Genomic DNA, 12,642 nt, shown 5'->3' on the forward strand with positions numbered 1-12,642 from the left:
TAGGTGACAAATAATTGTCAACTTAATTGGCCTGGAAATGACGTTCGCTTCATTAAATCCTTTGCTTTCACACTTATTTGTAATATTTAAATTGTTCCAGGAAAGTTGTCAATCAAGTGTCAAACAAATAAAATATTAATTCAATATGGTTCTGTCCTTTGCTTTATCGATTCTTTTGCTTCCAAGCTTAATTTTCATATTTAAAATGTCATAAGATAATTGACAACCAAGTGTCAACAAAATAGCATTTTAATACCCCTAAATTAAATAAAAGTGAATATGTTTCTGAGTATTTATTTTTCATTATTGTTTTATATAAATGTGTACTTGCATGTTTACTATTTGAATAGTTCTGTTCTAATAAATTAACATGCTTTTGTGGTACAATACTCTGTCATGTATATTTCTCATTAAAGCAAATTCCTTGTTAATCCTTTCCCAAGTAGTTCATTAGCATCATACTGAAACTATAAATTCCTTTGGTCAACTTGAGAGCTGTGTTCATTGACAATGGTGCCATATCGGCTGCGGTGAGGCAAACCTCCTTTTGAGCCTTGGCAATCATTAGGATAATTAGCTTCTCCTCCTTCACGGGCAACTCATACCACAGACAATCCGTGTAGATTACCGTCAGAAAGTCCTCGTTCTGAAATGCATTTATAAATTTCATATTCTCTAAAAATAACCGATTATCCTACGGAATTCTCCACCAAAGTGCCAAGACCGCAGAAGGTGTAGAGAACTATAGCGGCGAATAAAAGGTAGAGAGGAGCTGCGGGCCATGATTTTATAAATATGCAAGATATGGTGCACAACAGACTGACACAAGTGGTTGAAAGCTGCACAAACAACACGATGCTATAGATCCTTTTGGTAGTTTGCAAAATACTGAAAAACAGAAAAACTTAAAAGAAAACTTAGAAAAATGTATTTTTAATCTTACCTTGAATAAAGCTGATGCCAGGTAAGTAGATCACAGAGCATTGCTCTTACCTTTGGGTACTGATTTCCTTGGACAATCACCTCGTTTAAATCCTTGAGCTTCAAACTGAATATGTCCTTTATCAAAGGGACATGGGTGACGAATAGGAAAAGGTACATATCCCCACCGTAATTACCGAAGCCACCGAAAGTAATTAAAGCCACATGAACTGCGGTGAGCACCAGGTGACCTCCATCGGTGTTATGATTAAGAATAGGCATCAAGAATTGCATAACCAAAACCTTTTTATGCAAAACCAGCAAGTAGAAAATCGGAAAGCTTATGATCAGACCCAAAAGAATAATGTAGACGAACATAAAGCCGATGATTAGTTGCCAGGTTGTTCGAATTCTTCGTTCCAAGCATTTGGCATATTCACCACCTTTCGCACCATATTCCCTAGGAAGCCGAAAATGGTAAAAGTATAAATAAAATATAAATACAAAAAATTGTTTTAAAACAAACTACAATTATAAAATTGGAAATGTCAAATATAAAAATACTTGGCTTACAGATACTCCCTTTAAAACAAAAAAAGAATACATTTTTCCAAGTTTTACCATACCAAAAAAAAATTCAAAACTGAAATATATTCCTTTCCTACCGGTAGATATCGTCGAAAGTATTCTGAAGTTCTCTCATTTGAGCGGCGCTGTTGGCGGTGACCAGGAGCTTGGTAAGTCCTTGGATCGCCGATCCCACCATCGCCAATGCCTGAAGGATCACAGTGAGGTCTCCATTGATGACCACGCCCACGTAAATGGTGTAACCGGTGCAGGCGAAGAAAAAGCCAATCGCTCCAATCACAGTGTAGGTGAGCCACCACATCCGGAAATTGGGATCAGCCACGTCATTTCCGCAGAATCCCACGCAAAAACGGATTACACGAATCACTTTTCGGTAGCGCTCCACAGGCTCTATTTTTGCCATGTCCGCTGCCAGTTGAAAGCGATCTTGTAGGAAATGTGTTTTCCAACAGCAGGAAAACCTCGCTTTTATACTCTTGCTTTTCAGACAGTAAATGTCAAAATATTGACGATTTAATTAAGGCATTTAGCTAAACAATCAATTCTGGGTAATTAAAAGATGGGAGGGGTACAGAGCGGTGTTTACATAGTGCTTTTAAGGATATACCTAAGGTAATATAAATATTTTATAATTTTAATGACCCAGAAACATTATCACCACCATTTAAAAAAATCTTTAAGCTCTTTTTTGTTATTAAAAATATATATTTATTATTTATTTAATTGAACAAGTCCCTTGTTCCTATTAAACTTAAACTTATTTGCTAGTTTGCAAAATGTGATAAAGTTAGTGTGATAAAGTAATCGCTAAAAAATAAAATTAGTTTAATCAAATTTTTCTTCGGGTATCTCCTTAGCGACTTATCCCAAAATGTATCCAACTTTATCCAGTCCACCATGAATCCAGCACCATCTCCCAGCCAACCAACTTTATGCATGAGCACATCTAACACCCCGACTAGAAAAACACAATATAAGGAGAAAATCTCCAAGCAATTGATTTAATATAAAATTTTTTAATAAAATTTGCTGCCGGAAAAAAAGTGAGCTTCGAATGGAAAACGAGGATAACGAGAGCACTGGAGCCAGCACAAAATTATATCTATTTGCTGAGCGCACGAGTCCTGACGTGGAAATTTCGGAACAGGAAGTGAAAGTGGGGGCAAATGCTAAGCGCCGGGCCTAAGCTTTGGGCCAACAACTAATAAAGGCTATCAACAACAGTTCAAACAGCAGCAGCATCGCAAACAACAACAATAACAACAACAACAAGGACGACAGGACAATGGGCACAAATCAGCAAAACAGGATGCGGAGGCCAACGTCGCCAGCGCATACGCACTCAAGTGAATATTTTCTCATTTTCTTGCATTTAAGTTGAGTTCGCTTTGAAGTTTTGACATTTCATAAAGCAGCAGCGAAACAAATTTCGTTCTTCCTCATTTCGTTTTTATTTTATTTATATATATTTTTTTTCGTTTATTCTATATTTTTTTTCGATCGAAAATCCGGGCAAACAAAAGTAAAAGCGAACGCTCGGCGCACGCAGGAAAAACGAAAAAAATATTCCTTGTTTAGTCACCCCTGCGAGCGTGGAAGGTGTGGCCTGCCAAAAAAAAACGACCCTCACAGGCCTACCCCCTGCAAAAACAAAAAAAAGCGAAAGTACCACACCCCCACGCACTACCTCACCATCTCGGCGTATACTTAATATGGAGAAAGGCCAAGACAACGGCGACTTAAAGTCGCCAAGGAAACATTAAAGACGCTGTCAGGCAGCTCAGTTGGCCCACAAAATTACTTGCTCGTTAGTTGGGAGGTACCAGGTATTCGAACTCCCCTCTCCTATACTTTCTTTCTCCCTCTCTCTCACTCTATGTGTCTCCCTCTCTCACTTACTCGTTCAACCCTCGAAGGAAAAAAATAAAAGGTGGGCTGCCTCACGCTAATTTCCAGCCGAACACAAAAACTTCTTCCAGTGGAAAGTGCGTAGCATTTCGCGGCCACCGCACACCAGTGGGCGCCACTGCATACACTGTGATTTCTGAAATAAAGGGGGTAGATTTTTAAAGATAATTATGTGGGCATACCTTAGGGTATATTTAAATTTAACGAAACATTAAACTATTTTGGTTAGAAATAAGTAAAACAAATGTTGAATAAAAGACATTACAATAAAATAATAAATAAAAATGCCCACCATTAAACTGATTCTTAATTTAATAGACCATGTTAATACGGGTACAATATTGATTGGCTGTCTTTAAAAACAAAACATCAATTGTTTCCCTATATTTTGTTCAATATTTATAATTAAATTGTTAAAATTTTATATTTTTGTTTCCTTTAATTACATTTTTTATTATTCACTTTATCGAAATGTACACACTAATTTTTCTTCAATGTCTGCCATTTCTTTATACCATTTAATCGCCCCACAACTTGGCGCCTTGTTTGTCTCTAATTATATTTTAATTTGCGCAATCTGCCTGTTATTATTTCTGTGCACGGCAATTGCCTCCAAGTGTTTGCACTTCCCGGCGAACATTTTAATTGCAATTATGCCGGGACAGTCCTCCAAGGAGCGTTCGTCCTTGCCGCAGGGCGTTCTGTTTGGCACGTAGCACCCGGCCGCCCCCTTCAATGGACACTAATTATTCCGACCGGAGTCGAGCCGAGAAATTCGTGTCAAATCAGAAAGATTTCGGACCGCCCTTTTTGGGTAATTACATCTGGGGAATGGAAGGAAATTGAGCGAGTGCACAAATTTGGAATGTTAAACAGCCGCCGGACTTGGGGTCAGCTTAAAGAGTGTCCCCCAGGATCGCAAGGGGATTCCCCCCCTCCGTGATCCTTTCGGGCAGCCAAACAATCGGGACTGAGCAACCGAATATTCTACATTTCCAATTTACTGGCAACAACGAAAACAAGTCACGTACGGGCCAGCTCATTTCCTGTGCCATTTTGGGCCCGACAAAAGGTGTCAAACGGATGCAGACAACGTGCCGCGTATGTCGAATGTCCTGAGTCCTGCGAAGGACTCGCCTCACCTCAGAAGATCCTTCTGCTGCTGCTGCTCGTGGCTTGTAATCAAAGGAAACCCGCGCCCCAAATTCACCGAACTTTAAACGTTTCTTAATTGTTAAACTGCCGCTGGGCAGCTCCCCAATCGCAATGTTTTCTGGGGGGTTTGGACATCCTGAAGCACTGAAGCCGATGGTCCACAATTAAGCCGAAGAAAAAACCAAGGAAAGACAAAAACAACAAGAGAAAAAGGAAAAAACGAAAAGCTGCACTAGGAAAAATGTATTTCTTAATTTCGGCATATAATACAAGTACGTTTTCTTTAATCAAAAAAAAAGGTTTAATTTAGGAATTTTGAATATGCTTTTGAAAAGTGTGCTTACAGCGTTTGAATAAAATACTTTTTAAGCTGAATAACCATATTTCAGGTTTTGACACTATATTATTTTAAGGATTTACAGGTTCTGAAATAAATACTTTATAAAGCTGAATATCATAATTATTTTTTAAAAAATTCTGTTGACTTACCAAAAGCTTTGTCGAAATAGTCATTCGATTCTTTTAAAATTCTTCAAATGTTTTCACTTTAGCAATCTTTTTGGTTGGAACAATATCTACCATTGTAAATTTTTAAATATGTTTTGTATATTTTATATATACTGAATTTTAACTATTTACTTATAAAACAAAACCTTTGGTTTTGATAGTTGATAATTCAGAGCTTCAAGTAATTATTAAATAATTTTTGTTTTTTAAAAAGACACCTGTTTTTCAATTATTCTTGTTTAAATTTGGTTTCTTTTTCCTAACTCTCCCTTAGAATTTTCCAAGGAACTCAATTTTGAGTGTGAAAAATGCTGCCAGCGACTGAGCGTCATGTTAATTAATTTGCCAGGACATCCGCAGTTGGGCACTGGTCGGTGGGCGGTGGGAACGGGGGCGTGGCAGCTTTAGAGGCCGGCTGCAGACCGCGTGTTTATTTTATGCCGTCGCGCTTAAGTGGTAAGCCCCATTAACAACTGCCTGTCGTTTGGCGGGGAAATAATGGCGTTAGATCATCATCGTCGCCTTGGCCAGAAACACAGAACACAAAACAGAACCAGAGTCTGAGCCAGAGCCAGAAAAACAGTTGGGAGACGGGAACAGGACACTGGAGTCCTGCACAGACGGCTGTGCGTCATTTGAGCGCTGAAAGCTTTCAGCGTAAATTGTTGGAAATTAAGAAATGCTCGCCCCAGCCACCCACATTTGTGTTTTCCTTGCGCTTCCTGCTCATATTTCATGGGTTCTGTTCTCTGTTGTTTTATGGCAGCCATTTGCCGCTGCTCCTGCCTGCTCCTTTTTTGCCCCGGCCAGTGCTTCCATTGTTAATGTCCTGGCAACCGCAAATGGCGCCACCACCCATGTCCTGGCAGCGGTGTTTTTCTTTAATTTAGTCGAAAAAGACGGCTGCCCAGTGGCTTCCTTGTGGGCCGCTTACAATAATTAGATGTAACGGATATTGTAATTGGTGTTAAATTGCGTCAGAGGCCGTGTTAATGTTTGTCATGCCTGTGGTTTCCTGGCAGCCGGAGACATTTTCCTTTTTCTTTTATTTTCTTGTTTTTTTTCATTCGACCAACAGCTTATTTTGTGGGTGGGCTTTATTTGTTTTCCATGGCTGACTGCTTGTTTTATGGTTTATTTAACGACTGCCTTCCTTCGAGGCACTTTACCCGGCAATGTCTGCGAGGGAACTAAGTTTCTTAACAGCTTCTACCTGGTCTGTGTCCTAAGTTCTGAGTCCTGGGAATCCTTTTTGCCTCAATTAGCATGACAATCGACACGGACAAGTTCAGGGGCGAACAATGCGAGACAGGAAAGGTACAAGAACCAGTTTCCTGGTGGCAACATGACAGGATATGATTGAATTGAATATATATGCGCATACCTTAAAGATTTAAATATGAGAAACAGCTTGGGCTGCTTAGAAATAACAGGACCTCAAAAGAGCAATCTCAGCATCATCGCTTCGCGTGTGAAACTATTTTCTAACTACAGTAAGTCATATAAATCTTTATTTCCTAAGAACCAAAAGGTTTAACCTTTATTGTGCACTTTATTTGAATATAAATTATTGATTATCATAAAAATTATACGGGTAATTCGAACTAATCAGAACTTCAAAGTATCTCCCTTTTTCGTTGTTTATTACCAAAATTAAAAATAAAACGTTTGAGCAAGTGGTTCTTAAATATTCTATAAATGTACCATATTTCACTTTACGCTTATTTATTAATAGGTTTAATAAGAGTTTTAAAAATACAAAAATCTACTTTAATAGTAGGAAATTTACCCCATCAACCGTCTACGGTTTGTTGTAAAATTCAATTTACAGCCGCACCCCAAGGAGCTAAGTTTTCTGCTCCAGTGGAAGGCGAGAAAATTCCGGGCATAAATCACACAAGATAATTTGCATAAGTTGGCAGGCCAAAGCGAAATCAGCAGCTAAAAATGTTTATGGTCTTCTCGCTTGCCACGCCCCCTTTTTTATTTTTGCAGACCCCGCCCTTTTAGGAAAATTCCCTAATCAAATTAGCAACAGTTAACCGGAAGTGCGAAAATCCGCAAGCAGTTGTGCTGCATTGTTTGTTGTGTGTTTATTTTTGGCTTTGTTGCAGTTTGGGATTTGTGTGGTGCATTTATTTTGATTTGATTGTTGCCCTCACAGCGGGTTTTTCGCACTCGCACATTTGCATTTTTGGATAATTTTTGCATTTTGCATTTTGCATTTCGCATTCTGGCATTCGGGTATTCTGGGATTTGCATTTGAATGTTCGCGTGCGTTGCATGAATCATTCATGTTCAAGTTTCTGCTGCGGCTGGTGATGATTCAAGTATCGATTTGCATTGATTTGCATTTCAATTGCAGTTTTTCGACACTTTACAATGGATTATGCTGCAGTGTGATTTATTTATGGCCAGCATTACATATCAAGTGATTTGGCAATTGTTGTTTCGCCCATAATGAGGCTTTGTTTGCCATTGTTCGCATCTAACTGTGGCCCTTGATTATTGACACACATATCCATCCATGGATGTCTAGATTTTTAGTCATTTTGATCGGCCTTTAAGCAGTTAAAGCGTTTTCCCCGAGCGCCATAAATCATGACGGAAATTACAAAACAATATGCAGCTACATTTTCTGCTCCTGCTGCGGGTTGTCCTGTCGCCTGGTTTTTGTATATTCATTTTTTACTCCCGTCTTCTTTTATTTTTGTGCCCTGCAAAGTGAGTTGCCGGGCCCGACATATTGCCCGAACTACAGAAGAATTCCAAACGCATCCGCGGGCTTGGTTCGCCAGCATACTCGCACAATTCCACTAACAAGTGAGCTGTGGAAAAAAGTAAACCAAGATACAGGTTCATCTGTGGGAATCGAATGCAAAATGCCCTTGAAGATCATAAAAAATAATAAAATGTTAAAAATAGCTAGTACCTTTAACTTAATATTTAAAAAGGGAGCACAAGATATTTGATTATTTTTTCTTACTTTATTGAAGGGTAAGAGATTACTTCTTATAATCGAGAAATTTCCTTGTGATTTGAATATTAAATAAAAAGTAATACTCATATTTGTGTAGGAAAGAATAAAGATTAATATTTACTTATAAATAAAATTTAAACAAAATTATGTTAATAATTCGCTATTCAGATTGCTTACATTTGAACGCTTAATAAATTTATTTCTGAAAATTATATATTATTGCCGACTCTATAATATACAATTTTTTGTCTTAAAATCTTGAATATTTAAATACAGAACGGTACTAAATTAGTTTATTTTCTTTATATTCTAATATTTGTGCTAAACTTTATACACAAAATCATAACCTCCTTTTAGAGGGTATTACCGAATAAAAGAGATTCCCATAAACGGACAGTAGCATGGGAAGCCTCGCCGCAGCAGCAAATCCGTTGAATATTGGGTATGCAAAATTAATTTTTTTCTACCTACGGACCAGTCCTTCAGCCCCTCCACCACCCCTCTCCTTTCGAGGCCACCCTGGATTCTAGCGCCCTCATGTGATGTGATGCTGTGCCAGCATTTTGTTTCAGATCAGCGGTCGTCGTCGCGTCATGTCGGTGAAAAAATTGTGAAAAAATGGAAAAATCAGGAAAGAAAAAGTATTCGAAAACATAAAATCAACCGCAAATGTTGAGCTGGCAATGCCATGCAGTCCTTTTTGTATTGCAAAATTTAAGTGTGTGCACACTCTGTCAAAAAAAAGTTATTAAAATATATAAAAACGGGATTTTTCGGTATTAATAGTAACGTTAAACGCTTCTGTTTTTATTCAACAAACACATTGTATTACCTTTGACTACTATTTGGGTTTGAATGGCTTTTAATTAAAAATACTATGTTGTTATAAAAATAAACAATCTTATGGGCTGTATTTATATCTATTAAAAATGCAGTCACACGATTCGAAGCTGTCAAATTGAAAACTTAAAAAGGGCCAGAAAAATTTTCACTTAGTGCTGAAAAGCAGATAAAATTTGTTCAAATATTAAGTCGGAACTAAAACCATGAATAAGAATCAGAAGAAAAATAAAGTGAGTAGAGGGATGTTACTTTTGACTTTTTCTAAAGAAAAATGCATTATTAGAACCCGAATTCGGGTCAAAAACAAGATATAGTCGACGGAAATGATGGCTTTGATTTAGAAAGGGAACTAAAAGCTATATTCGGTGACACACACACTGAAGTCACAGAGGAAGATGCATTCGACATCCAGGGAGCTCTTAAAGCGCTCAATGAAAATGTGGACACCATTTCCATTTCGGATTCCGATGATTCCAGAGATGAGATTCGTAAGGAATTCATGAAAATTTCGGATGAACCGAAAGCCAATCAATCTAAGCAGACGAAGATGAACAGATGGTATTTGAAAGAATTTGAGGAGCACATGGGTCTCGAGATTGGAGAATCCGATGGTGAAGATGGTCCAGATGATAGTAAAAGCGAAAAATCCACTACATCGGAATCAGATAATGTCAGCGATTGGGATGATTCCAACTCAGATGGTAAGTTTTTAATAAATAAATAAGAAAAACTTAACATGATTACTTTTAGGCTCACCCACGGGATGGCTGACAAACCTAACTGATCTTAGTAAATTTACATTGGATAAAAGGTTTAAGACAAATTTATAATATTTAAAGAATCAATTAAATTTAAGGTTTTTTAATCTAGTTCTTTTGGCTCTGAGGATTGTAAGCAAAAAGACGAAGAAGAATGTGCTGCACTGCCTGTTTTTAGTGGTCCTATGCCATCGATGCCCATATATGATGAAGAAACCAGTCAATTTGAAATGGTACAGACTCCAGCATTACCTGAAATAATTCAGGAAAAAATGTAAGTTTGTGATTATAATTAAATTTCCCTTTCTTATGTATATAAACCTCAGTGAAATGGAAAAGACAAATGAAATGGGCAGCAAAATCGAAAAAGCCATTTTTGAACCTGTGAGCGAGGAAGACAATCTGTCTGATAGTGATATTAGCTCGACTTTTAGCTTCAGTAGCGAACAAAACTTAACTGAAGTCGATGAAGACAACGAGGATATTATCAAAGACTTAGATATCGAATCAGGCAAGGAAAAATTTACTTACTGGGAGGAAATGTCCGTGCGTCCCGTTGACAAAGGTGAAATTCCCCAAGAAGAACTCATGGCCATTTTAAAGGAAGAGGAAAACCAGAAGAATCCCGAAAAAGGTAAAGATTCACAGGAGCATCGAAGTGATTCCGAGGGGGAAGAACCCACCGTAGATCAGGCAGTGCCACATGATGGTTCAGATTTTTTCGAAGATAGTACCCTATTTCCGGAGGACAGAGAAAACTTTAGTGTGTTGGTCATTAAAGAGGATTCGGTGTTTGTGGAATACGAACTGGCTGTCAAGCAGCTGGCCAAACTAGTTCATTTGGCTCCCAGTCATTGCAAATACGAGATATTCCTATTGATATACCCCTTGATGGCCTTGACCTATCTTCAAATGATGGCCAGTGATAAAACGCAGAGGGCAAGATTGTTTCTGGTTCGAAATCAGGATCACCTGGATGATTCGTATGTATCGAGAATGATGAAACTTAGGGACATTTGCAAACCAGAAGAGGTTCCAAACAAGGCCCGTAAATTGCTGGCTGGTCATGAGAAACTAGAGATTCAAATGTCGGAGGAAGCCTATCGTCAGTTTCTATATTACACAGAGGAATGGCCCAGAGGTCAGCAGGAAAAGTTGCTGGCCCATTTTCACATTCAAAGTTATGGTGCAGAGGAAAAGCCACAGCAGCGTTTGGCATTGGGACAACCTCTTTTGGAACCCATTTACTGGGCTGCCCCGGAACCTTTGCATAAGAAGGAATTCACCGCTCGTCCTTTTCTGCAAAAACGTCGCCGCAGAAAGAACGAACCACAGGCTCTCAAGAATCTTCACATTCCGCCGGCCGATAGACTGTATAATCCAAATCCGAAGAGGATGGATTTGTTGCACAGAAAGAATGATGAACAGCATCGAATGCGATTGGATCGGGAGAACCTGCCCTCAACTTATCTATATACAGCTACTCCCTGCGATGAGGTGGTGATTTGTGCCTCCTTTTCGGAGAGCATCAGCATGTTGGCTTTGGGAACTGCATCCTCCAAAGTACACATCTTTTCCCTGAAACCCTCGAAGTTGGTTCAACTGAAATCAGCCAATTGGCTAAAGGTTCTCGACACCGGAATGGCAGGGATTGACAAGGGAATGCTGGATCCCACCAAGAAGTACTCCAGACGCACTCTTCACGGACACCAGGGACCAGTTTACGGGTGCTCCTTCAATCCAGAGGATCGCTTTTTGCTCAGTTGTTCGGAGGACTTTAGCGTTCGCATGTGGTGCCTTTTATCCTGGAGTTGTGTGGTTATATTCCCAGGACATTTGGCTCCCGTTTGCTTTGTGGTGTTTGCACCAACTGGTTATTATTTTGCCACCGCCTCGGATGATTGTACGGCCAGAGTTTGGGTGCAGGATAACAGGAAGTCCGCTCGAATCCTGCAAGGACATTTGGCTGAGCTGGGGGTGTGCATATTCCACCCAAACCGTCATTACTTGGCCACGGGCTCGGCGGATAGTACAGTAAGGATGTGGGATCTAGTCAAGGGAGTCCAGGTGCGTCTTTTCAGTGGCCACAAAAGCAGGATAACCGCCTTGACCTACTCCATCTGTGGTCGTTACTTGGTTTCTGGCGGAGACGACCATCTCATCATGATTTGGGACACTCCCAATGAGATTTTAATCCGATTTTTTGACCATCACAAGGCAGCTATCAACACCATGGAGATCGCCTTGGATAATAATCTATTGGTGGTGGGCGGACAGGATTGTCAAATGACCATTTGGGACTTGGAAAAGGTGCTAAAGGACTATTTGAACAAGGCTAAAACTTCGAAAAAGAAAAATCAGGCGGAGGCAAATGAAGCAAGTGCAAAAGATTTGCTCATTAGCGCATATCGCAGCAAAGAGGCACCTTTTTATATGATCCGCTTCAGTCGTCGGAATCTTCTTCTGGCCTTCTGTGTTTCTCCCAGGAAACAAACAAATAATGTCCTGCATGTCAAAACTAATCATACCAATCAGGAGCAAGATGAACAACTTGGCGGTTGGCTGGATTTTCTGGACGGGATGAAGTGGAAGGCTTGCTGTGATCTCAAGGAGAATTTACACTTGGATACCTCACAGGTGGAGAAGGAAACTAAAAAGAAACAAAAATAATCTTAAAGGTGTTATCTAATTCCGGTTTAGTCACTATAAAATGAGGTAAATGAATAACTTTATCAGGTTTTAGACCTTCAAATAAACTATGTTTTATCATTTATATCATTTTATGCACTATTATAAAATAAAACTGTTATCATTTTTTTTTTTGACAATACAAACTGTTGTTTTTCTTTTCAATAATACTTATTCCACGAATTTATTTTTCTGTGCAGGGTAGTTACACGTTATTTATGAAACAATATTGGGGATAAACATTTCGCTTGACAAAAATACAAAATTTTCGTAAACAGAGACAAACCCCCAGAG

General features: G+C 39.0%; 2 protein-coding genes across 2 annotated transcripts; one reads left to right on the forward strand and one right to left on the reverse strand.

Annotated features, from left to right (window-relative positions):
• Positions 1-427: 427 nt before the first annotated feature.
• LOC108051798 (odorant receptor 67d) lies at positions 428-1,912 on the reverse strand. Its single transcript, XM_017134016.1, has 4 exons — positions 1,587-1,912; positions 944-1,381; positions 699-888; positions 428-646 (listed from the first exon to the last, which is right to left on the reverse strand). Exons 1-4 carry the CDS (start codon positions 1,910-1,912, stop codon positions 428-430), a joined length of 1,173 nt encoding a protein of 390 aa, XP_016989505.1.
• Positions 1,913-8,908: 6,996 nt separating this feature from the next.
• On the forward strand, positions 8,909-12,437 carry LOC108051801 (transcription initiation factor TFIID subunit 5). Its single transcript, XM_017134020.2, has 5 exons — positions 8,909-9,132; positions 9,186-9,603; positions 9,653-9,713; positions 9,773-9,934; positions 9,987-12,437. Exons 1-5 carry the CDS (start codon positions 9,106-9,108, stop codon positions 12,328-12,330), a joined length of 3,012 nt encoding a protein of 1,003 aa, XP_016989509.1. The 5' UTR covers positions 8,909-9,105; the 3' UTR covers positions 12,331-12,437.
• Positions 12,438-12,642: the final 205 nt, after the last annotated feature.

This window comes from Drosophila rhopaloa, unplaced genomic scaffold, assembly GCF_018152115.1.
Source record: "Drosophila rhopaloa isolate 14029-0021.01 unplaced genomic scaffold, ASM1815211v1 contig_163, whole genome shotgun sequence".
NCBI classification, from domain to species: Eukaryota; Metazoa; Arthropoda; class Insecta; order Diptera; family Drosophilidae; genus Drosophila; species Drosophila rhopaloa.

Excerpts from the sequence above, each read along its gene's own strand:
- LOC108051798 (XM_017134016.1), bottom strand. The coding sequence starts at position 1,912 with ATGGCAAAAATAGAGCCTGTGGAGCGCTACCGAAAAGTGATTCGTGTA. Across the intron at positions 1,382-1,586 it reads ACTTTCGACGATATCTACCG|GGAATATGGTGCGAAAGGTG; the intron begins GTAGGAAAGGAA and ends TCGGCTTCCTAG. Across the intron at positions 647-698 it reads GCACTTTGGTGGAGAATTCC|AACGAGGACTTTCTGACGGT; the intron begins GTAGGATAATCG and ends AATGCATTTCAG.
- LOC108051801 (XM_017134020.2), top strand. The coding sequence starts at position 9,106 with ATGAATAAGAATCAGAAGAAAAATAAA. Across the intron at positions 9,604-9,652 it reads GGATGATTCCAACTCAGATG|GCTCACCCACGGGATGGCTG; the intron begins GTAAGTTTTTAA and ends GATTACTTTTAG. Across the intron at positions 9,714-9,772 it reads AAATTTACATTGGATAAAAG|TTCTTTTGGCTCTGAGGATT; the intron begins GTTTAAGACAAA and ends TTTTTAATCTAG.